General features: G+C 41.8%; 1 protein-coding gene across 3 annotated transcripts; it reads right to left on the bottom strand.

Annotated features, from left to right (window-relative positions):
* Positions 1-1,899: 1,899 nt before the first annotated feature.
* On the bottom strand, positions 1,900-24,111 carry ENTPD3 (ectonucleoside triphosphate diphosphohydrolase 3). 3 transcript variants are annotated; one of them, XM_063124717.1, is made up of 11 exons: positions 24,040-24,111; positions 23,478-23,532; positions 18,073-18,200; positions 15,293-15,410; positions 12,276-12,426; positions 10,620-10,779; positions 8,691-8,921; positions 5,105-5,377; positions 4,656-4,766; positions 3,745-3,882; positions 1,900-2,191 (listed from the first exon to the last, which is right to left on the bottom strand). In XM_063124717.1, exons 2-11 carry the CDS (start codon positions 23,515-23,517, stop codon positions 1,958-1,960), a joined length of 1,584 nt encoding a protein of 527 aa, XP_062980787.1. In that variant the 5' UTR covers positions 23,518-23,532; positions 24,040-24,111; the 3' UTR covers positions 1,900-1,957. The 3 variants fall into 3 exon arrangements, with proteins under 3 accessions (XP_062980787.1, XP_062980779.1, XP_062980770.1); XM_063124709.1 differs by lacking the exon at positions 24,040-24,111 and adding an exon at positions 19,953-20,083 and having other exon boundaries at positions 23,478-24,007; XM_063124700.1 differs by lacking the exon at positions 24,040-24,111 and having other exon boundaries at positions 23,478-24,006.
* Positions 24,112-24,308: the final 197 nt, after the last annotated feature.

The raw sequence follows: 24,308 nt of genomic DNA, 5'->3' as shown, positions 1-24,308 counted from the left end.
GCTTGATGCATTCCTGTGGCCATATAGAAGGAACCAACAATTTCCAATGGGTGTTCTCTGCACTTTAATACACCTCCGAAGAGGGAGCATAAAGATTACATCTAGCTTTCTTATCATCTAACTGAATGTGAAAGTTTGCTTCTATAGCAGGGGTGGGGGACCTTTTTCAGCCCAAAGACTGGATTGCCACCCAGGAAACCTTCCAGGAGCCACATGCCAGCAGTGGGAGTGGTTAGAGTCAAAATGGGCATGGCTACCTCTTTTTCACGCCACCCCATTCTAACTCCCACCTATGTCCTTCTTAGCCCCTTCTTCAGATGATCCATGCCCATCAGCTGAGGGGGGGGCAGTATTTCTCAGTGCTGAGCAGGGAAAACTGATCAGAGAGAAGAGCTTTTCCCTGTCTGAGAAGAGGGGGCAGAGCTAAGCATGCAAAAGTGAAGGGGATTTTCTCCATTTCCCCTGGGGAATGGAGGAAGGGCTTTGTCCCTGCCCACTATGCAGTGAGCCACCAGAGACAGCTGCAATTGCCACTCCTAGCATGGGTCTTTGTCTCCATTTGTTGGTACTGTGCTATGTGGTCCTTCCCTTTGTGTTCTTGCTTGCGAAAGAGTGTGTTCATTCCCAGAGGATGTGAATCCTTGCCTGGAGAGATGCCTGCATGGGGACTGGCTGAAACAGCATCACTGGTGGCTGTGCCACTGGGGCGTTTGGAGTGGGGGTGCCATGGTGTCATGTGTGTGATGCAGGAGTTAAGGGGAGGGGCACGTAGCCATTGTTATCATTGGCTCCCTCCCTGTGTGGGTGGCCTGTTTCCAAACTGTTTTTACACCATTTCCAAACTGTTTCCCCACCCACCCCATCCCGCTGCCAGCATAATTAGAATATAAAATTGCTCTGCTGATCACCATAATTCCCCACACTCTCCCTCTATAAGTCTACACTGTTGTTCGTGCTAACTCATCTAGAATAACTACCAAGGCCTGGTTCCTCACTCTTAATCACTGCAGTGGCTTAAAAATTTCCACTTCATGCATGCATTGAAAGAGCTGTTCTTTAGTCTCTCTTTAATCGCTCTGATTGTGAATGCAGCAGCTTGCAGGGAACTGAAGGGTAACCAATCTACCTTAGGTGATTGGGAGTATGAGCTCTTGGAAAAAGCTGTCTTAAGTAATGGAAGAGCAAGGCAAAAACGGAGGGTTTTTTATTTTTAGATCTGGGGGAAATTCAGAGGTGTATTGTAGAAGTAACTGTTTAGAAAGGCTGTTTAGCTTAGAAAAAGGACAAGAGAGGCGAGACATCATAGAAGTGTACATTGTGGTGTGGGAAAAGTAGGTAGGGAGACATTTTCTTCCTCATTTAATACTACAACCTGAGATTTAGGACAGACAAAATGAAGTGCTTTTTCACACAGCACATAATTGAACAGTTGAATGCTACCACAAGATGTGGCGATGACTATCAACTAGGGCAGCTTTAAAAGGCGATTAGACAAATTCATGTCATCAGTGACTACTAGTTATGATAGCTGACTCCTCCAATATCAGGAGCAGTATGCCTCTAGATGCCACAAGTGGGAGCGTGCTGTTGCACTCATGTCTTGCTTGTGGATTTCTGGTTGGCCACTGTGTGAACAAAATCCTGGACTAGATAGGCCTTTGTTCTGATCCAGCATGGTTCTTCTTAAGTTAACCTTTTGACATATTTCTACAGTTTGCTGCTCAGTGCTTTTGACTGCAAATACATCCTATAGAATGAGGAAATGCCTCTCTGAATAGACAAAGCACAGTTCAAAAGTATCACAAAGTGCTGGAAGAGAACTGGGATGGATTTGGGAGTTTCGGGTGGCACATCTTATCATGCCATGCAGTTATTTCCTTTGAGCCTTTTTAATTTGATTTTTAAAAAGCGAAATTTAAGAGTTAGCGCAAGTTCAGACCTCCATTATGACCTTGTTTTATTCTGCAGCAAATACATGTTCAACATGACAGGCGTTCTTTCGCATGCGTGACACAACACATGAGTACACAAGGAAGATTAGACAGAGTAATGCCACTGCTGTGAAGAAGAAAAGGAGTCCAGCAAACAGAGAGGGATTCATAGGGGACCAGATCTTGCCGCTCTCTGCTGGAATCATGTTGGTGAGATTAAGCATGTAGCCTAGTGACCAGGCTATGCTGCTGTTACCAACCTGAAACACAGAAAAGGAAAATCATGAGATTCTGCAACCATCCAAAACAAAGGAAAAGCAGATTCTATATATACCAGCCTTCCTCAATCTGGTGCCCTCCCAGCATTCCTGACCATTTGCCATGGTGGCTGGGGCTGATGGGAGTTGAAGTCCAAAACATCTTGAGGGCACCAAGTTAGGGAAGGTTCATATAAATTCTTACATTGCTTTCACTCATTCTGCACAAGCAGCACCATTTCCTATCTCTGTGCAATGGATGGGCAGTACCCTTCTTGCAGGGAGACAGGGATAGTTTTGCTGGCAAAAGAATAGTTGTTTGCTCCTTTGAGCCTGCACAAGCCTCTGCTTCATGTACTCGCCCTCTGCCCGCTCTTCCGTCTTTGTATGCATCAGGCAAGAAGACTGAAAACTTTCACTTCAGGGCTTATTATAGTTCCGTGTTACATCAGCACTTGGAAAAGCATAGCTTGTTCTAGCTATGGGTATTTAAAAACAAACCAAGATAACTAACCATGGTTAGAAGAAACCACAGTTCCCCAAGTTCAGATGTAATAGGAACTATGGTTAGCTCTAAAGCCAAACCTTTCAGCCTCCTCTCCTCTTGCATGGAGGATGGGAGAGGAGCACAGAAGCTGTGCACGCTCTTCCTCATAATGAGAAACTAGGATTTCCAGTTACATCTGGCAATGGGAAAAAGCCCTTTTGCATCTGAAAACTTGCCCTGGTTTATAAACTTCTGTCATGGGATTTTATTTTATTCCTGTTCACCCCTCAACTTTACTAAAACCTTTTCTACCTGCAATACTTAGCGGAGTTTTCTGTGCAGAATACACAAGTAGCAATTGCAAACGCTCACTTATTGTTCCAAAAATTGGATGTGTGGGAACGTTGTGGCAAGGAAGGCACTGCAGCATCCCAAGACCACAGCTCATTCCAAAGCCACCATTGTTCCTTCTGAAATGAAGGCAACACTTGTGTTGCCTTCATGAACCCCTTTGCAATGGTCTGCAGGTTCTAACATCACCTTCACAGAGTAGTATGTACTTCACTTTTGCACCATGAACATAACATTATAATGGACCCTAAACATTTTCACAGTTGCAGTGAAAACCCCAAAGGACACTTTGCACTGTTATTTTTTCTTTAGTGATACTCTGAGGGTTGTTGCAGGCAGGAAACACTCCCCCCACCCCCCAATCTAATGCTCTAAGTGACTGCTTGCTATCACTTTATGGTCAGGGCCAGCTCAAGACATTTTTGTGCTCAGGGGTAAAAGTTCAAATGCCAGCCACACATTAATTAACAGGGTGGCACAATCCATGTTAATGAATGAATGGGAGTTGTGCAAGAACTCCAAAAAGGCCACCTATCAATGCCTCAGAGCTGGACCAACTCTGTTCACGGTAAAGCCAACCTCGTATTCTTTTGTAACTCTAAGAAAGGATACTGAGATCTGCTGTGAAAGTGGCTCTAAATGTAGAGTCGTCCCCCCTACCACACACACACACACACTTCTATTGTATCTTTCTTAGGGTATGGGGAATTAAACTTACTTCCTTCTGAAAGTGTATCTGAGGCCAATTCTCTGCATTAAACTTATACCCATGTACAAGAAGGTAATAGATGTAGTTTGCTGAAAAGCAGTAAGATCTTGCGTACGTTTCCTCAAATTTGGGTAGCACAAATGGAAGCTGAAAAACAAAAAAGGGTTATTCAGAACTAGATCAATATTTGATTTAAGAAAAAGTAAACCACAGGTGGGCAACTTTTGGCCTTCTAGATGCTTTGGCCTGCAATTCAGATCACCTTTAGCCAGCGTGTAAAGAGGAATGGTGGGAGTTGTAGGTCAAAACATTTTGAGAGCCACAAGTTGCTCACTCCTGATGTATATCCTGCCCTTCCACTGTGATTGCAATAAATGGGAGTAGCTAGAAAAATGCCTTCCTGAAATCCCAAGGCATGATTGTCAGAATAATTGAGAAATTCAAGAAGTATCTCAAGGAGAAAGATAAGGTAGGCAAAGAAAATTAATAAGGAGATCTGTCTGGGAACAACTGTGCCAATCAGTTTTTAGGAGTGATACATATTTTCCAGAGCAAGACATAGCACTTTCTTAGCAATATGTAATACAGAACTGAATATTAGATGTATGCTGTGCCATTCTAACAATATAAATCTAGGAAGAGTTACACATTTTTCTGTCCTGTTGATTTCAAGGAGAGAGCTAAGCACATGCTTAACTTTGGATGGATCATGTCCAGCATATCAGAGCATCACAGGGGTTGTGTTACGAAGTTTTAGAATGAGCTTAAAAGATTTATAAACAGCAAGAAACTGAATACATTTTGTGGTGTGATTTTTTTCTTAAGTGTTTTGGCAAAGTGAGATAGTTTGTTTTGCATGGGTGTAAGCAATGTCTTTTGTCAATACTTCCCTTTTGCAAATTCAGGAGACTGATACGGACCTGGTTCCAATTCTGTGAGCAGAAACTCCACATGCTTGAATTAAAATCAGCCAGTGAAAACTGTGTGGTTAAATTCAAAGCATTGACTGTGTAGTAAAATCCAGAAAAGGCCTATGAATAAAGCCAGATGAAAAAAAATTCACAATTATGGTTCTTATTGTAAAGAACTGTCAACTACAGGAAAATTATGTCTGCATATTTATTTTGTTGGTTTTAAAAAAGTACACTCTTTCATCTCCAAGGTGGCTTTCTAGCAAATATTAAACAACATAAAAAATACAATGCAACACAATTAGAAACAGCAACTAAAATAAGAATCAAGCACTACCATCACCAAATAATTTATTATTTATTATTTATTTATTTATTACATTTTTATACCGCCCAATAGCCGAAGCTCTCGGCAAGCAAAGTAACAGTATACTAAGCAGCAGATAAATAAAACTTACCACAAAGTTCCCTTTAACTTTTGGCTGATAGGTTCCATTAAATGAACAGTCTTCCCTGTCTCTGCAAGACGTAAAATCAAATAATACAGACACTGCCTCCCTACAGAGACCTGGATCTCCAGTTCCGATGACATTTACAGGCTGGCTTGGGTTGTAGTTCTCTGGTCTTAAAGTTGCTGTGCAGAGGCTTCCAAACAAATGTTTCATTGTTAAAACAGTTTCATAATTCTGAGGATAGCAAGGATTTTCAATCCTGGATTTATCGCTTGAATTCTGATGGTTAATAAACAGGAAAGATGTCATTAGAAGGAATTATTTAGACTGGCATAATTCAAAAACTATTTAGAGCTAAATATTTTGGCTTCTGCCCTCATCAGTAGCTGTGATGTTAAATAGATACCAAGAGTGGCAATTTAGAATGATGGGAAATGAAAATTCCTAATGAGAAAAGAACAGATATGAGTGGCATAGAATTTATGAGTTGTCCTCTAGATTAAGGCCATATGGCTAAGATTTCGGAGTCTGTAGATCCAGACGTTTTCCTTTCTGCCAAGCATGTTGTTTGTTCAATTATTTATTTATTTATTTTATTTATTGCACTTATATACCGCTCCCATAGCCAGGGCTTTCTGGGCGGTTTACAGAAATTCTAAAATTAAGATAAAAACGAGTATACAAAATTTAAAATTCTAAAACACAGAACATACACACATAAAGCATTAAAAACCGTTAAAAAAAACCTAAACATGTGGGTGATTACGATGTGCCGCCATATGCCTGGGCAAAGAGGAAAGTCTTAACCTGGCGCCGGAAAGATAGCAGCGTTGGTGCCAGGCGAGCCTCATCAGGGAGATCATTCCATAGTCTGGGGGCCACCACTGAAAAGGCCCTGTCCCTCGTTGCCACACTCCGAGCCTCTCTTGGAAGCAATTGTAAATCTGAGCAACTTATGTTCAGAGGAGTTACAATGTCTTTCAACTGGCTGCTCTAAGTTTTTGTTTTCTGGTAAGAATTGTAGATTTGTGTTTATGGAATCTTGTTCTTAGTTTTTCCTACATATTGCATACGGCATCTTCTTCTTTATATTCAATTAAATAAATCACATTAGTGGAAGTGCATGTTACTGAATGTCTAATTATGCTCTTAAAAAGTGTTTTCTTGGAGGTAACTAAAGGTAATGCAATGCACTGCTTTACATTGGTTTATGTGTGTGCATGTGCATCTGCATCTATATACATACATACAAAACTGGGATGCCATGAGAGGCAGCTGGAGAGAGAATTGCAGCAGAAAACAGCGAGGGGAGGTAAATCTATTGTACCCCACACTCCCTGCCCATGATTCTCTGTTCCAAATTGTACTCTTCTGAAGTTGCTTTGCTTTAATAAAAGCATCCATTGCAGTTTTGTTCTGTTAAACTTGATTCAGCCTTCCTCCCTTTTCCCATTTCTGCATTTTCCCTCTACTCAATAACTATAAGTCACTTGGATTAATATATACTCTACAATACTGTTTCTTCCTAATACGTTACGGCCATCAAATCCCAGAGCAAGGCAGGATACAGGACCTCAACTCTGTCCAGTACTGTGCATCCCATTTTGAAAACACCACAGATGCATTTGTGAAAAATAAATGGGCTATAATCAAGACCAGGGTAGACTCCACAGAGGGACAATGTTGGGCATTTGCCAATTATTATTATTATTTATCATACTTATACCCCGCTCCTCAGCCAAAAAAGGCTCTCGGAGCGGCTTACACTTAGCAAAAAAGACAGTCCCTGCCCTCAGGCTTACAATCTAATAAAGACATGACACACAAGGAAAAGGAGTCAAGGAGGGAGGGAGGGAGGAGAGAGAAAGAAAGAGAGAGAGAGAGAGAGAGAGAGAGTCCAGCAGGAGCAGGCCCCGATGTTACTTCTGCCTGCTCCTGTCCCCTCGGTCCTTCTTCTTCCCCACAGGGCCAAGATGGCAGTTTGCCTCAAGATGAGCAGAAAGTGCACTGCCTTTACAGTGCTAACATTTCTACTTTGCACAGAGTATCCAAGAAGATGAGATGTAACCTAAGAGAATTCCCAGTTTGCATGTTCCACCTCTTCCTGGTTAGATAGGCTCACTGAGGGGGGCATGCCCAAGCCCCTCCCCAAATCCTGGAGCCAACACTGATCAACACTGTGTATATTCTCCACAAAGAAGTTACAATTTTCTCCAAAAAAAGCAATATAGAGTAGATCTGTGATTGCTGAGATGTATCTCCTTGACGAACCTCCAGGTGCTTCCTGAAGCAAAAAGAGCTGCATCTACCTTACATGGCATTCTAATTACACAGAGACATTCTGCTAGTGTCTTCTGTGGTAAATAGATAAAATCTGAAAGGGAGGCCTGTATTTGAAAACACACAGAGGATATGCATCAGGCATCTCTGACTGAACACGACTCAAATTCATGTCCTTGAGTTTTGACAGATGTAAAATGGCTTCATTTCCTGTTTGACACTGATGTGAGAATGTTCAAATACTAATTTAATTTCAGTTCATTTGGATACTTTACATATTTATTGTGGCACAAACCAGTAGATGTAGGCTGCCATGTAAAGTGTGGAACAGTTGTGATGTTCCTTCAGATGTTGGCACAGGAATTAACACTTGCTCTGTCACATGTTCTTTGCAAACTATCCACAGACAGCTGTGCAGTGATGGATTCTGTACCTGCTCTTTCATGAAACCTTTCTAATTCTTACAGAATCATGTAGTCATATTTGCTACAACATTATCCTATCAGTCTGAATGCAGGATCTCCCTAACATTTGGGTATGTCTATGTGGTCCCAGGGTACAGAAAATACAATGAAGAGTAGACAAGTTGGATGATTTGAAAATACCACAACCCAACCCAATACACTCCCATAGTATCTAGTGTAAGGGCATATTGTGAATGCGGTTTCAAAACTTCCCATAGAATGCAAAGTGTTTCAGCTTCCAGACCCTTGCATTAGTCCACAGAACCAAATGGTGGCCAGTGTGTACTCTGCAGTTGGTATTATTGGTGTTCAACAGTGAATGCATGGAGGAGAAAGAGTTACTTGCTCAACAGGACCTGAGCAGAAAACAGGATGTTTGGTCTGGATATTCCAACCTAAGACAGCCATGATGTTTAATAGGGCTTATACAGGCCTGTGGTAGCAAGTAACATTTGCAAAATATAGCCAAATGCAGACAATATTATAGGGCAGTCTTTTCCAACCTGGTACCCTCCAGAAGTTTTGGGCTACAACTCCTAGCATTCCTGACCATTGGGCATGCTGTCTGGGACTGATGGGAGTTGATATCCAAAATATCTGGAGGGCACCAAGTTGGAGGAAGCTTTTAGAGACCCACAGGAATCTGCCCCATATCAAATCAGTTAACTTGACCTAGCTCGATACTCTATGTTCTGTCTGCCAGCAGCAACTGAGGATTTTCTTGTCACCTGTTTTTTTTAACTGGAGGTGGTAGGGATTGAACCTGGGACCTTCTGCATGCAAACCACTGAATTATCATCCCATCCAACATTCAATTTGGTCCAAACAGAACAGTTCCTTGATCATACCTGTAGTATTGACGCTAATAGTTTTTTCTCCGCTTCATCTCTCCCATAACACTGAAAGCTATGGGTGTACACACTGTATGGATAACCATACAGCTGAACCTGTCGTGTGCTGTTAGATGTTTTGGCACTTTGCTCCGGGATGAAGGATATTTGGGTTGAGGCCCCTCCTAAATCAAGTGCCCCTGTAGTCTCTGCTCCATGGGGATGGACCCAGGCACTCCAAATATTTTTCTAAAAATAAAGAGGACACATTTGAAATATCTGTTGTGGGAACTCCACAGTTTGTTCAAACTTTTTAGCTTAACGGGATCACAAATGTCCAGATCAATGTCAAAAAACTCGCCCCAGATTGTCGAAATATTTGCCCCCAGAACATTCTTGCAAAATACAACCAAAGAAGTATACAGACCCTATAACAACAGGGATGTAGGAGATAGATCAACTTGCATAGATTTGATCAGGAATAGAATCCCCATCAAGCTACATGGTGTCTTTGCCAAGGTGGGTGGTAACCTATACTTGGATTTGAATTTCTTTATTCAATACAGTTATATATTACATTTATCAGTTGTTGGTGTTAAGGGAAATTATGGTTATCAGGATCAGAACAAGCCAGGATCTTAAACCACAGTTTGAAGTTAATTCAAGATCATGGCTTGTTCTGTCCCTGGTAACCATAGTTTCCCTGTTTGACAATATGGGAAACCATAGTTAGACTTCATGGTTTACTGGGGCACACCAACAGGAGAAAAGCAAAGGAGCTGCATATGTCATGACTAACTCATCCCATTGATTTTAGTGGGTCTACTCAAAGCATGACTAAATCTGGTCCAACCTACTGATTTTTCAAAATCAAAGACGTGCAATGGAAGGGAGGGATAAAATTGCATATTATAAGTGTATAGACAATTATTTCCAGCCTGTACACATTCAACATCACTGTGCAGGGTCTTGATATACAGAACTCAACAGAATTCATTATTCTCAGCATAGAGCTGCACTGAAAGGGAAAGATTCCACTGCAGAATTTTGTCAAACAGCTGTGAAAGGGAAGGAGCTGCCATCCCATAGGCACAGTGGCAGCCCTATTACATCTCTGCTCCCAACTTGAAGTTTTAGCACCATGCAATAAGAAGAGAGCCTCTCTAAAACAGCCATCTCCAGTCTGGTGCCCTCCAGACCCACGCTGATTGGGAATGGTGGGAGTTATAGTCCAACACATCTAGAGGGTACCAGGTTGGGGGAGGCTGCTGTAGAAGAATGGGGGGAACTGCATGGTCCTTGCTTGTTAGGTCATCCAGTCTGTGTGACCTGTAAAGTTATTATTCATTCATTTATTATATTTTTATCCCACCCAAAAGCCAATACTCTCTGGGATGGTCACAAAAGTTAATGGGACCCATGATCTCTCCCTGTCTTCAGTGTAGATAAACGGGGAACAATATGTGTGGAATATAGACCATGGACCTGGCTGTTAGTGCTTTTGCTTTTCAAAACATGCCTGGTTTATTCTAGAGTGCCAATAGTTTAAGGTCAGTGAAATAAAAGGGGCTGCCTTATTAGGCAAGGTGAACTATAATTGGCCCCTTAAAAGAGCATTTCTGAGGACATGTATCATTATCAGAACGAACACCATCACTTTATAGGGTATTTAATGCCTGCAATATATAAGAGATCGATTTCCTAGCTAAAACAGAAAATTGTTATAACAAACGGACTTTTGCTATCAACATGCTCTGTTTTAGGCTAGGTTTTCATTTTTTAAAAAAAAACAGAACAAACACTGTGCTACAGTTCTACCAAGCCATACTGCGATCTTCCTTTGCATAAAATGTAGGGGATTAAGCTAATCTCAGAATACATCCATTCAAAGGCTAGTGATTTATCAAACAGTAGTATGTAATAAAACATGCAGATTGTTCCACACACCTCCAAGAAATTGCCCATTAAATAGTTGGCTGTAATCCATCCATACACCCCTTCATCTTGCCCAGTTATGATTTTAGCACCCCTAAATGCAAAGGGCTGGGATGTGAAGTAGTTATGAATGCTGTCAAGGACTTCACTGGCTGCTGATTCATTTTGCAACCTAAGCAATTCACAGAACACAAAATGCTGAGTGTCCGAAAGTAGAAGTTTACCCTTCAACATTTGCCAGATCTAGTGACTAGAGGAAAAGTTTATTATTTTCTATTTTTAGCTTGGAAGGGCAGCCTTTAATAAGTAACAATCAAGTGGGGGGAGTTCATACATGCATGCACATTGGATGATTCAGTCAAATGTGTTAACTCCCTTTATTGGAAAAATATGTTTGAGATGATGTCAGAGAATATGAAAGATTTACCTCTAGTGATTAATTTGTGCAGGTTCATTGTCATTCATACATCATCACACTTGACAAATGATGAACATGCATGTGTGAACAAGCCCCAAGATACACACCCAGCTAGACTAACAGCGCAACCTATGCATGATTATTTGGAAGTAAGAGTCACTGTGTTCAATGGAACTTACTCTCAGATATGTGAATATAGGATTGCAACCTGCAATTCTATACCTACTTACTTCTGAGTAGACATGTATAGGTTGCACTGTAAGTCAGTTCCAAGATCTAAAGGTGGTAAAGCATATACTTCAAGCAATATGGAATGTTATTCCTCATATAAACATATTTTTGTGTGCACAATGATCTCATGTGCATAATCTAAAAGTTCCAAATACTGGTACCCTGTTCTGTTAGTGTAAATAACAAGTTTAGCATATACTGTGCCATAATACTTATTCAGTAGACACATCAAATAGCTCACATGCAAAAACATACAAAGAAAAATGCTGTAGTTCATATTTATACATATCATATACTGTATATCATCAAGTTATTATTTAATGTCTTGAGAGTCATAATAGGTATTAACCATAATTTATATGCACCCAATGACCATTAGTACAGTAGGAGGAGGACACCATTTCCTCGAATCAAATTTGGACCTTTTTTAATATAGCAAACATTTCCTTTTAAAGGAGTAAAAGATAACCAACCCAGACCCAGCCACAACCTATTCCTGTGTATTGCAGGCCACTGTTGCCATATGGCAAGTTAGTCATTGCTCTGTAAACGCACCCACAAAAATCTGTGGACGCTTTTTAAAAAAATACAAGAGGCACATGCATGCATAGCAACAAATGTTGATTATGGTTCCCATGCATTATTGGCAGCACACAGCACAAAGTGAACTGATCAAGGGCTTTGTTTGCCTAAACTCACTCAAGAAAACCAAAACATTTATTGTGATACAAGAACACTCTGACAAATCTACCTTTGTTAAAGCCATCAATAGTCACAACCAGTTTAATCTAAGGGAAATTTTTACTTCTCAATAATATCTCCAAGGAAGATCAGAACCCATATTCAGTTTATAAAGTTGCCTAACACACCCACAGCTGTTAATCTCCATAGATTGATAGGTTTTAAGGCAAGGAGGAGAACATGTCATAATGAATCATTATTCTGCTCTATTGCTCTTGATATTGTAACAACGGATAAAGAATTATGTGTCAAAATTCCCAGTGGTTTGCCTACTATACCTCAGAAGTCTCATGCCAGCTGTGGCTCCCAGGTAGACAGATGTATTTCTGTGTAAGTGAAAAGGAATTTTCTCCTTGACTTTATCCATACAATCATTGATGGGCTTAGCAATTTCTTGAGGGTTATTTCCATAGCTGGATATCCCAGGACCTAGGGGAGAGTAATTAAAGGATTCCATTTTCTTCCGAGAATATTTTAAACCTAATCACAAAGATTAACATAGTAAGAGTTTTGCTATTCCGCCTTGCCTTAAAGTAACCTTGTTTTGAAATTTTATCCTTTTGTTTTAAAGCAAGTAAACAAGATTGCTATTAAGACCACTGGATTTCACTCAAGGCCTGTTCTTTGAATCTGGCATCTTGTATATACTTTCAACTGCTACTAATGCTGCATTAATGCTCTACAGGTGTCCAGGCTTTCCAGATAAATCAATATACATACCATTGGAAGGCTTTCTCAGATCCCACATTCAAGAACCTTTAAATATAAGGCAGTTCAGATTTACTGAGGTAAATAGGACTAAATCCACTAGGGTTGCCAGCACCTCGCTAATAGAGTACATGGCTAGCGTACAGGCAATGCATGAGGATGGAATAAAAACATTAGAAGTTACAGGAGGCATGTAAAACACCCCCATAAGTAGGGATGTATGAGAAATTCATTTCATTTCTGTTAGCAAATAATCAGAACTTGCTCCATTTACAACCTCAAATACAAATGTGCAACCTTTTTCAGGGAAATGCAGTCACACTTCCGAACTTGCAATTATGTTCAAAAAATATGTGTGTGTTTTCTGGAAAATGGGCACTTTAAAATGGGCACAATGGGGGGGGGATATGCATTTTCATGCTTTAGCAATGGGGGAAAGTGTTTTTTTGTAAAACTGCAGGAGAGAGAGAAAAAAGTATGCTTGAATGGAACATGGTGAAGGTGCTTTCAAACTGCCACCATGAATTACACCTGTTGTCACTCGATAAGCCCACCCAGAAGACTCACACAAAGGAGATGAAGGTGAAAACCAACCCATGCCATCATTCACTCTGTCATGGGAAAAATCCAAATGTGTGGCCCTCTGACTCAAACAATCCCTTACCACATGAGCAAATCAGGGTGAAAATCTTGCTTCAGATTACAGCTGACTGTGGCATGCATACCCTTTCATTAGTCACAAAAGCAATCCCATGAAGCCAATAATTTTCAGACCGGAGTCTATTTGAAGACTCCAGTTCCTATTATAAACTATTCTAGTACCATGAGCTTGGAAAGAACATCAAATGCTACCACAGAAAAGGCACTACCTAATTGCATGCATGAACAGAGATGCTCTTGAGTTTGTACCCAGCAATTGAAAATCTCACTTCGCTAACAGCATCCTTTGATCAAAGGGTCCATACCTAAACAACAAACAAACCCTGACACATCGGGCCTCCCGTATGCAGAGAACCTATAAAGCAACCAAAGAAAATTTAAAGCCTAATTTAACTGGGCACTGCCATGTAGGAAATCAAGAAAGGGTTAGTCATGAAACCAGTGAACTTGTGGTCAGCATCTGGGACTGACTCCCCTCCCCCACCCCCATATCCCATTCAGGCCTGAAGCTCACGATCAACCTCTCCCAGACTAGCCTATCTCACAGGGGTGATGCAAGGATGAAAAGGCTGATGTCCTGCTATGGCTGGATCAGGCTCAGGGGCAACCCAAAAGCAAGTCAATTAGCAGGCAATGATCAAAAGCACAGTTTTATCAGGCAAGAGGAAGAATTCCAAAACAGAAAGTCTGAAGAGCAGCCAAGGTCAAAAGACAGAGGAGCAGTCAGATACAATAGGCAGTCCAAGATGTGGAGTTAAGCAGAAGTCCGAGGTCAGTAGCCAAGAGGTGCAAGATCCAGAAAAAGGCTACAAGGCACTAGCAGCCAAGACTGCTTCCAGCCCTAGCTAGACAGATACTGAAGGTATTAACACTAAAGCCTGCTGAGCCCCACTCAGGGCTCAGCTGCAGTACATTGGAGGTCTCTGATCTGAATCCTACGCATGAGGAGTCACTTTCTCCTGAGGAGTCCTTCCTTGCAAGCGAGCGCTCCTTCTCATGAAGCCCACTAGCTTGTTGCTTGAGGCAATGACACTCCTGGGGCCAGGGGGTTGCTCAGCCTCTGCCTCAGGTGGGAGGGTGCTGTTGCGCCATGACCTGTTTGTAGGTCCCTGGTCAACAGCTGGCTGCCCACTGTGTGAACAGAGTGCTGCACTAGATGGACCCTTTGTATGACCCAGCATGGCTCCTTTTATGTTCTTATGTACTTCAACTCCTGCTGCAGTTTCCATGGAACTGAGGAATAGAAAATTTAATGCTTGTGACCTGCCACTTTCATCCCTGCATGTTAATCTATCACAGTTTACAATACCACAGAGACTTGGGTGACCATATGGAAAGGAGGACAGGGCTCCTGTATCTTTAACAGTTGTATTGAAAAGGGAATTTCAGCAAGTGCCATTTGTATATATGGAGAACCTGGTGAAATTTCCTCTTCATCACACCAGTTAAAGCTGCAGGTGCCCTGCCCTCTTTTGAATCTGGTCACTCTAGTATAGCTCCTGCAGCTTTAACTGTTGTGATGAAGAGGAAATTTCACCAGGTTCCCCATATATACAAATGACACCTGCTGAAATTCCCTTTTCTATGCAACTGATAAAGATACAGGAGCCCTGTCCTCCTTTTCATATGGTCACCCTGACAGAGACATACATGGCAACTCGTGCATGATTCCTGCTATGGTGAGATGTGTGAACTTCCCACACACTTTGAATTGCCAAACCTGTCCCTGAGTTACAGCTATTAAAGGCAGACGAGATCTCTGGATTAAGAACAACAGTCCTTTTTATCATGTGCCAGACATGTGCTGAACATGAGTGAAATGTAGGAAGTGCTGATTTTCCTCCCCGCGTCCACCTGAGTGTCCAGTTTTCAATATTGGTTGTGATACACCCCATTGTTTGAAAATTATGACTTTTTCCTTCCTCACCTTTCACATTGCACTTGAAGGTCTGACTCACTACTCCTGTATCATTTTCTTTTTCTGCTGGCCATTCATATACATAGGCTGTCGTTCGAGATGATCCGGCATCAAGTACTATTCCATACTGGAGAGAAAAAAAAGGATATGGGGTCACAATACAAAAAGTAATTTCTTTTAGGGGGAAATGCAAGTGTTAGAAAAGCAACCTGGAATTTTAATAGCTACTTAGCTCTTTGTCCTCATTCAGTATTATTTTTGACCTTTTTGTGGGCAGTGAACAGGTGCCGAGTGGGAGTGGTGAGTTAGTGGCAGCGGAGGTGTAGGAGGACAGAACTGGGTGTGCCATGCACCCTGCCTTGCTGCCTTTGGGTCCAGTGGAGGCTGGTGGATCCAATGTGAGAACCAGACTAAACTTTAAAGGACCTAGCATAGCTCCTTTAGAGTTCTGACTGGTTCTCACTGAAACCCAGAGTGGATTATCTGCCCCATGACTTCTGAGCCACCATCTTCCACCACAGTGGAAGGTACTGTCCCATTGCCAGTGTTGAAGTACAATTCAATGATGTTGTCCTTTGTTTCAGGCCCTGTATCTTCCACATCACCAATTGCTGTTAAATTTTCTCCCTCATGAAGAAAGGAAGGGGGCACAGCTGTTGGACAAAAACAAGTTTAACTCCTCTTTGAGCTCACAAAACCAGTTTCGTGGTTCTTTTGATACTGACCACAGATGTGAACATTGATGAAATCAGCATGCTCTGTGAAGTGCCACCTCTCCATCCTGCACAAATGAAAGTGCTGGAATGAGCTACTACTTAGGCCTTAGCTAGACCTAAGGTTTATCCCGGGGTCATCCCTGCCTGCTCCCGGGATATCCTGTGTGTCATTTACATGTACAGGGATGACCCTGGGATAATCCCAGGATAAACCTTAGGTCTAGCTAAGGCCTTAGATTATGGCTTACATGGTGGGGGGGGGAGAGAGATTATTCAGAGTGTGATCAAGTAAACAGAAACTAGGGGAATTATCATCATCTTACTGTTGTATTCATACAGTAATCTCCTCTCTGACAATGTTATCCATTTTATTTAGTGGTGTCACACAAGTATTTTGTAGAGCTGTGCCATGTTTTATAGGAAATAAAGAGTTTAGGCTGCAATTTTAAACATGCTTATTAGGGGCGCAAGAGGATTTACATCTAAGTAAACTTGCCTAGGATCGCTCTGCTAGAGATTTAAGTCCATGTTGTTTTGAATGTATTTTATGATTAGCCAGAAAGAACAGACCCCAATTCGGAGTGTTTTTTTTAAAAAAAACTAAACAAGCTAATGTGTGGGGTGGGGGAAATCCAGATTGACATTGTGGGGAGGGGAGAAGGGATTTAACCCTTTCCCCACCAATGTACTCCCCATCTGCTCTCCCCATGGCTGCTACTTGCATCAGGAGGAAAGCTCCTATTGTTGCCTCCACCATCCCTGGTGATAAATGAAACATGGTTATTTGCAAGGAGTTACAGCAGTTGTGCAAAACCCTTCATTAGCTGAATGTGGAAAAGTGGCAAATGGAAAACAAGTCCTTAATAGAGAAGCAGATTGGCATTAGATCAAGGATGGTCCCATCAACACATAGCAGAATTGAAGGTGGTCCCATCAACACGTAGCAGAATTTTACTACATTTGGGGGATACGATTATTTCAACAGTTATTACTTTTGTCAATAACTCATCTTGAACACTGAACTTATTCCATAGATTATTTCCCCTACTTGATTCTTTGCCTTTGGAATCATTAAGCAAAAGGATAATGCCGTCAACATGTTCTAACTGGTGGGGCAAGCAAGCAGTTAACACCCATCAAGTCCAAATCAAGCCTCAAGGAAAACATGCACAGTCAAGATGAGTGGATGAGGTATCTTTCAACAGAATCTGCAAGCCCTTTCAGGTGGGTAAACTTCTACCTTCAGGCATGTAACTGTCCAGAGATCTTCTCAATGATGACCTAAGCCTTTACATAATTACTACCCAAACCTCTACCATGCTAGCAAAGGGAATGCTTCTTGATTAGTATGTTATGCTATAGAGTGGCCTTCCTTTTACTAGGGCAGCAGCAGCCCACCAGCTCAGTTTACACATAACATTCTTCCAGCCCAATGGGTTTCATGTCTCCCCTCTTCTTGGGATGTGCAGATAAATGCACGTCATTTAAGCATTGAGGCCACTGTAGTAGCAGACTCAAAATGTTTGGGACAACCTCACCCCTTTGGAGCCAGGAAGGGATGTTGGAGAAATCCACAACGGAACCAAATGAGTTCAGATTTGTATGGATCCAACTAGAGAGAATTCCTCAGCAGACTGGTTTTTCTCCTGTCGGGCAGAGTCCACAGACTTGTGGGTCATTTCCTTAATCTTCCAGAATTTGGGGCAAGTTTTGTTGACCACGATATTTGAGAAATACTGCTCTAACGCCAAGTATGGGCTACTGAGGTTTCAATTATCATATGCAATCTACCTGAAGAGCTGTTTCTACAGTAATGCTGGTAATTAACTAATAGAAAGAGAGGAATTGAGGCTCAAACCTGCATGATGTTAGCCCACCACCACCACCACCACCACACCACACACATATCTAATCCCGGATGCTGCGGTTACTTCCTGGACTGGTGATAGGAAACATTTTTCACACGCTCAAAAGCACTTTTCTTTATTACTACATCACTGGTTCATTGGCTGAACCATGGAAAAAATGAAGCAATGGTTATTGCATATGTTTCAGTCTACTCTTTGGACTTGCCTTCAGACCTGGAGAAAGGACCTCTTTCTGATTCACCTGGACAAGAGTAATAGTCAGAATAATTGCAATGCTTAAAAGCAGAAAGATGAAGGTGACAATAACTGGCATTTTGTACAGCACTCGGAAACCTAAAAACAAGAAAGAGAAAAATATATAGCTTGCATTATGATGTTTTAAGGACCAATTTCATTATTTTTCACTGTACTTTAATGAAAGGAGTCCAGGTTTATCATTTGTTTGGGATGAGGAAGGCAGACTCCTATAGGACAGTCTACATGAAAGTCTTTGCCCATTAAAAAGAGCGAGGGGGTACATATATTTCCATCCACTAGTCCAGACTTTTTCTCCCTAACAGAGCTTCTGTGCCTTTCACAGCTGCATGATGGGTAGAAACGCAAAAGGGAGACACTGTGACTGAGAATGTTTGATGGGAATCATTTCTCCTGTTGAGTTTTCCTGTTGCCTTGCCCCGCAGCTGTTCCAAACATAAGAATTCTGCCAGCATAAAGATGACAACACATGCATGTATGTTGGTCAAACTTGATTTTTTTTCACACTTCAGTGTGTTGAACCAGCATCACAGATGAGCCATTCAAACGATATGAAAGTTCTGGCTGCAGTGCTTGATCAGTGATCACTCGTTCATAGAATCATAGAATAGTAGAGTTGGAAGGGGCCTATAAGGCCATCGAGTCCAACCCCCTGCTCAATGCAGGAATTTACCCTAAAGCATCCCTGACAGATGGTTGTCCAGCTGCCTCTTGAAGGCCTCTAGGGTGGGAGAGCCCACATGTTAAGTCATTCCACAGTTACTGTGAATATGAATAAGGACTGTAAAGCACTTGCACTTTAAAAGCGCCTCAAAAAAGGGAGGAGGCTTAAATCTTGCTAATTTTTTAAAAAAATGAAAGCTGGGTAACTCAGGATTCTGCTCAATATGCTCCATTCTCCACTACGGCCATAGTCTGCCTGTTGTGGCTTGACTGCAGTGCTGCAAGTTACTGGACCTCTTGACAAAGGAGTCCCAAGAGGAAAGGGGGCATTGAAGACTCTCAGCAGATACAACAGTCTTCAGGCACATCACGCATTGATTCCAGCAGAAAATGCTTTGACCTGCAAATCCTATCAACCCTAACCAGCATAGCCAATGGTTGTAGGACAAAACATCTGGAAGGCCACAAGTTGCCCACACCTGGAATATATGGATCTGCAGAGGTCTACGGTGTATGCTGGCCAAAACTCTCACTTCCCTTTGCAAAATGGTGGGAAGGAATTCCTGCTCTCATCCCATTGATGGTTGGGCCATGTTCTGGCACTGGCTGAAATAGATATGTGGGGAACGGCAAGAACAACTTTCTCAACAACACCCCTTTCTGCAACAGTTTTTTTGCGGGGAGAGAGGGGGGAAATCTAAGGGGCCCAGTCCCAATCCAATCAGATTGGCACATCCTCTTTCAATTTCACTGTGGCTCTTTCAGGGGGGACCCAATGCCCAGCAAATAGGGCTTTTACCATGAAGATGCAGAGCAACTCTCTGCTTCCTTACCCCAGCCTCAGTCATGGTTCTTCTGACATTCAAGTATAGTTTTTCAGTTCAATGCCAGAAGTTAAGGGCTGTGTTCTATGTTAGTCTTTTCGTAAGCTTGATGAATAAAACTGCGTCACCACCACCCACCCCATCATCTGCATCACCTTGGTAAATCAACGCTTATTATGACCACTAAGAAGAACTAGACATGGTGTTGGAGACTAAAGCATACTAGTAGAGATAGGCATTCAAGAGGAAGGGGGTCTGTTTCTATGAGCCTATCTGGTGAACTTGAGACAAATGGAACATACACACACACAATTTGTGAGCCTCATTGAGACACAAGACATACTTTTTTTGTGTCCATCAGGGATGGGGACTTTCTGCCCGCAAGTGAGGCAATCTTTGAAGGAGCTGCATTGCGCCATTCAAAGCCAGACGGTGGAGTCTATGAGCGAAACTCTCCCTGAGGAGAAATGTTGGCTGTGCCAAGGAGTTGATGTAGTGAATGACTATGAATAACCCAACAACAAAATGGGGGGGGGGGGGGACACACTGAAAAGTAAAGTATTGAAACTAATTTTCAGCAAAACATGGTTTTTAAAAGAAGCTTCCCAAACCCCTGAAACAGGAGAACATTCCCAACAGATGCTGTTCAGAACTGGGCAGGAACGCACTTGCCTGTCTTCTTAGATATGGATATAGCACAGATGCCATCCCCTCAAGGGGAGGGGGTGCGTGCCAGCTCCCATTCTCTAAAGCAGGCCAAAACAGCTAGAGGGGCCACAATTTCCATAATCCCTCACCAGTGGCTGGCTAGGGCTAATAAGAGTAGCAGGTGGTGGAGGCTCCGACATCAGTGGGGCAATGAATCCACTCTGGGTTTCAGTCAGAAACATCTGGAACTCTAAGCACCCTGGCTCACTCCTTTAGAGTTCAGACTGAAACCCAGAGTGGATTTACCACCCCAGTGGCATCGGAGCCACCAACCTCCACTGGTTGTGGGCTAAAACATCTGGAAAGCCACAAGTTGTCCAGATGTGCTGGACATGAAATCCTGGGAGAAAAGGTGGAGGTACATACATTTTAAAATCAATTACCTTATCTATTTATTTATTTTGAAACTTGTACGTTCTATAATTTCATGTTCTAAAGAGGCTGCTCTTGAACTTCCTGAAATGCTGTTCTGCACAAACACAGAACTCCGGTGTGTGAAGAACGACCAACTAGCAAATTGTGTGCTAGAAGCTGATGCTTAAATATCATCATGTAGGAGGCTCTGAGGAAATTACTCTTAGCACATTCTTGCTATTTTAAATTGCGAAAATTAGAAATATTATGTGGAGGTAATCAAATCTGGCTTGCCCAACTTCTAAATTTACAAAAAGACGACACATATTGGGAATGTAAATTGGGCTGGGAGAATACTGGTAACAGATATGCAAGAATGGCAATTTTGTGCAGGAGATACATGTTCATCCACTTACTTTGTAAAAAGAAAAACGTTGCCTGGAAAATACAGGCCTACAGGTGGCATCTTGGAATTCAAGAGTTTCAAGTTCGGTGCCCTGTTCTGCTTACAGATGATTCATCATCTCATCATAATTCAGTGGAAATGGAATTAATAACACTTCCTTACCTTAAAGGCTTGCTGAATAAATGTATGGGAGGTCCTCGGATACTATAACAATGTTATCTTTAGTTAGCAAAGTAGCGATTCTCCATGCATTCTTCAATTGCCTAGTTATCTTCAATAGGTATACTTTGGAGAAACTTTTAAGGTCTTTGGGGTTTTTTTAAATTACAGTCTATAATGCATGTAAACTGACACACATTTACTTAAGATGCCTTATTCTCTGTAAAACGTAAAACTTCAGCGATTGGGCGGAATAGAAATCCAATAAATAAATAAATAAAATGCTGCTTAAGCTGTTTTTCAATCACACTGTTGGGTCCTGTATTTTGCAAACGTTATTCTAGAACAGCCTTCCCCAACCTGATACCCTCCAGATGTTTGGTGCTACAATTCCCATCATCCCTTACCACTGGCCATGCTGGCTGGGGCTGATGGGAGTAGTAGCCCAAAATATTTTGCGGGCACCAAGCCAGGAAAGTCTGCTCTCGAAAGTGCCATGTACATCCATGATGCTAAATATAATAAACAACAAAAGGAAAAGTGGGAACGCAGCCTTCATATTGAAAAGCTGTTACTGCTAGAAGAACAGAAGAGAGGGCAAATGTCCAGGAACTTTAAGACAGCTTTTTAAAAAGGAAGTGTATAAATGCATCTTCCTTATAACATTTATCATTGAATTTAGCATCTGTCAGTTGCAATTTCAACACAGTATACTTTATAATTCCAGGCCTAGCCAACATACCTTTTGGCAGGAACGCACCTAATGTGGTCATGTCAGTTGAACCCATTAATTACAGGCTAATTGGGTGATGGAAGGTTCATGACACTGGAGTTAAACACAGGACAACATTGTCTCCTAACAAGGTCACAGGCCCAACAACGTCATTGCCTTCCAATGGAAAAGAGAGCATCATTTAACCCAGTTATACATGTCTATCCAGAAATAGGCCCCACTGAGTTCAAATGGTACCTACTCCCAGGAAAGTGAATAAAACTAAAGCCTTGTGAAAGTTGTTGACATTGCACCAGAAGTGAGTATGGCACAATATTTTTGATGTGGTTCTATGGATGTGAGCAGAATTTTGCTCAACTTAGATAACAAATCCTATGCAGCCCTAAAAGCTCAGGATGGGGAACAAAACTTGGAAAACCAGAGAACCAGCAAATGTAAACCAATAAACATATAAATGTTATTTTACATCTAAAAGACCCTATAACAGCTGACTCTGGCCACCAAAAACTACCCCGTTCAAGGAAGTCTCCCCAAACACATTCAAGTGCGATTTTGTACATGACACCTTACCACCACAACTAAGAGACCACGAAGGAAGCCTTTGCAAACTGAAAGGGACTTAGTTCTGTTTGGACATCAGTGGCGAAAATGACTAACACAGGCAAGCAAGTAAGGCCACAACCCTATGCATATTTAGACAGAAAAGGCCCTACAGTTCCCAGCACTCCCCAGCAAGCTATAGCTCAGTGTGCTAGAACACCTGCTTTGCATGCAGAAGGTTCCAGGTTCGATCCCTGGTATCTCCATGTAGGGTGAAGAAAAGAATCCCACCTGCAACCCTGGGGAGCTGCTGCCAGTCAGTGTTGTGAATACTGGGCTAGATGGACCAAGGTTCTGACTCAGTATGAGTCCTATGTCTTTTCTGTCTAGACATGCATAAGATTATGCCATAAAAAGTATTGTGAACTTGTCACTTTTTTAAACAAACAAACTTATTTTCAAGGTTGCTCAAGCACAGACTAAGGTGGATGGAGAATACACCCTTGAGAACATGTCTTTGGATGAACACAGGTAAATTAAGGATTCAAAAGGACACACGAATATAGAAGAACTAGATGAACACAGAAGCTAACAGCTACATTTTTAAAAAAATGTTGATAAAATCTCAAACAGCAGCTGTATTTCACTATTAGAACAATATCTTATTGGAACAAGGAATCAAGTCTAGTAATAACTTACTGGAACAAGTAACCAATCAACTCTCAAATCCTAATTTAGTTACATGGGATGGACCACACAGGATTATTTGTTTCCAATAGTTTACTGAAGTTCAAGAGAGCCACTTCCTAAGAAGCCAGCTCGGCAACTATCTGTCTTTGTAACCCTGAAACATGTGTTCAGTGAGCTAAGTTAAATATACATTTCCTCAAAGAAAGAAAGAAAAATGTGTAACATCCATTGAAATGCACCTTGGCATGTTGCCATGCCAATCCATTGAAAGTACTAACCTGTTTGTTCACAGGGCTGCCGAGACAACGCAGTAAACATCTCTTTTTGTTCAAACTGTACAGCAGGAGAAATACACATCCAACATGAGATTCACTTATTACAAACAAGACACATAACAAGAGATAGCTGTTGGCTTCAAAACGTTTTTGGGCCTACAAAGAGCTTAGGGATCACAAACAGCTTTCTGGGGAAGCAGTGGGGGGTGGGGGGGAAGCAGTGAGCACTTTACAAATCCTTTGAAGCAGAGGAGAGAGGCATGGCCCTTGGAGTGTCCAAATCACAGTGTAACATCATCCAAATGGGACTCTCAGCCAGAAATGAATGAGCCCTGGTCCAATCATGCTCCCAATGTGGTGGTAGAAAGCTCAGGTGGTCAAATGGACTGCAGCTCTTCAGACTACAGGTGGAAGATGCCATGTGGAGGGACATTCAGAAGTGGTAGTGCCCTCATGTAGAACATTAACCTATCAGGGAGAAATGTTCTCTGCTCTGCTAGTTTTCTATTTGCAGGGAGGTTTTTGTTTTGTTTTTATTTGGAGGAACAATAACATGTGATCTCACCTGCAATCTAAATAGGTACAAACCATTCTACCACTTCATCCTGCTGTTTATGCAGTCCTAGACAGAGAAATAGGACATTGAAGTCCTATATGAAATGCAGGTCAAAGAACACTCTGCTAATTTCCCCAACACTCATTCTCAGTTTTGATTTTTATACACATAGCTGAGTATAAATACATGCAACTCTCATCAGCTAGGAACACATGTTCATGTAAAATCCAGTACATGCTCCTTAAAAATACTCAGGAACATAAACCAATCCTTTCTGT

Source organism: Elgaria multicarinata, chromosome 1 (assembly GCF_023053635.1).
Source record: "Elgaria multicarinata webbii isolate HBS135686 ecotype San Diego chromosome 1, rElgMul1.1.pri, whole genome shotgun sequence".
Classification (NCBI taxonomy): Eukaryota; Metazoa; Chordata; class Lepidosauria; order Squamata; family Anguidae; genus Elgaria; species Elgaria multicarinata.
Note: the sequence above shows the minus strand (reverse complement) of the source record. Positions and strands in the feature narration are given on the sequence as shown.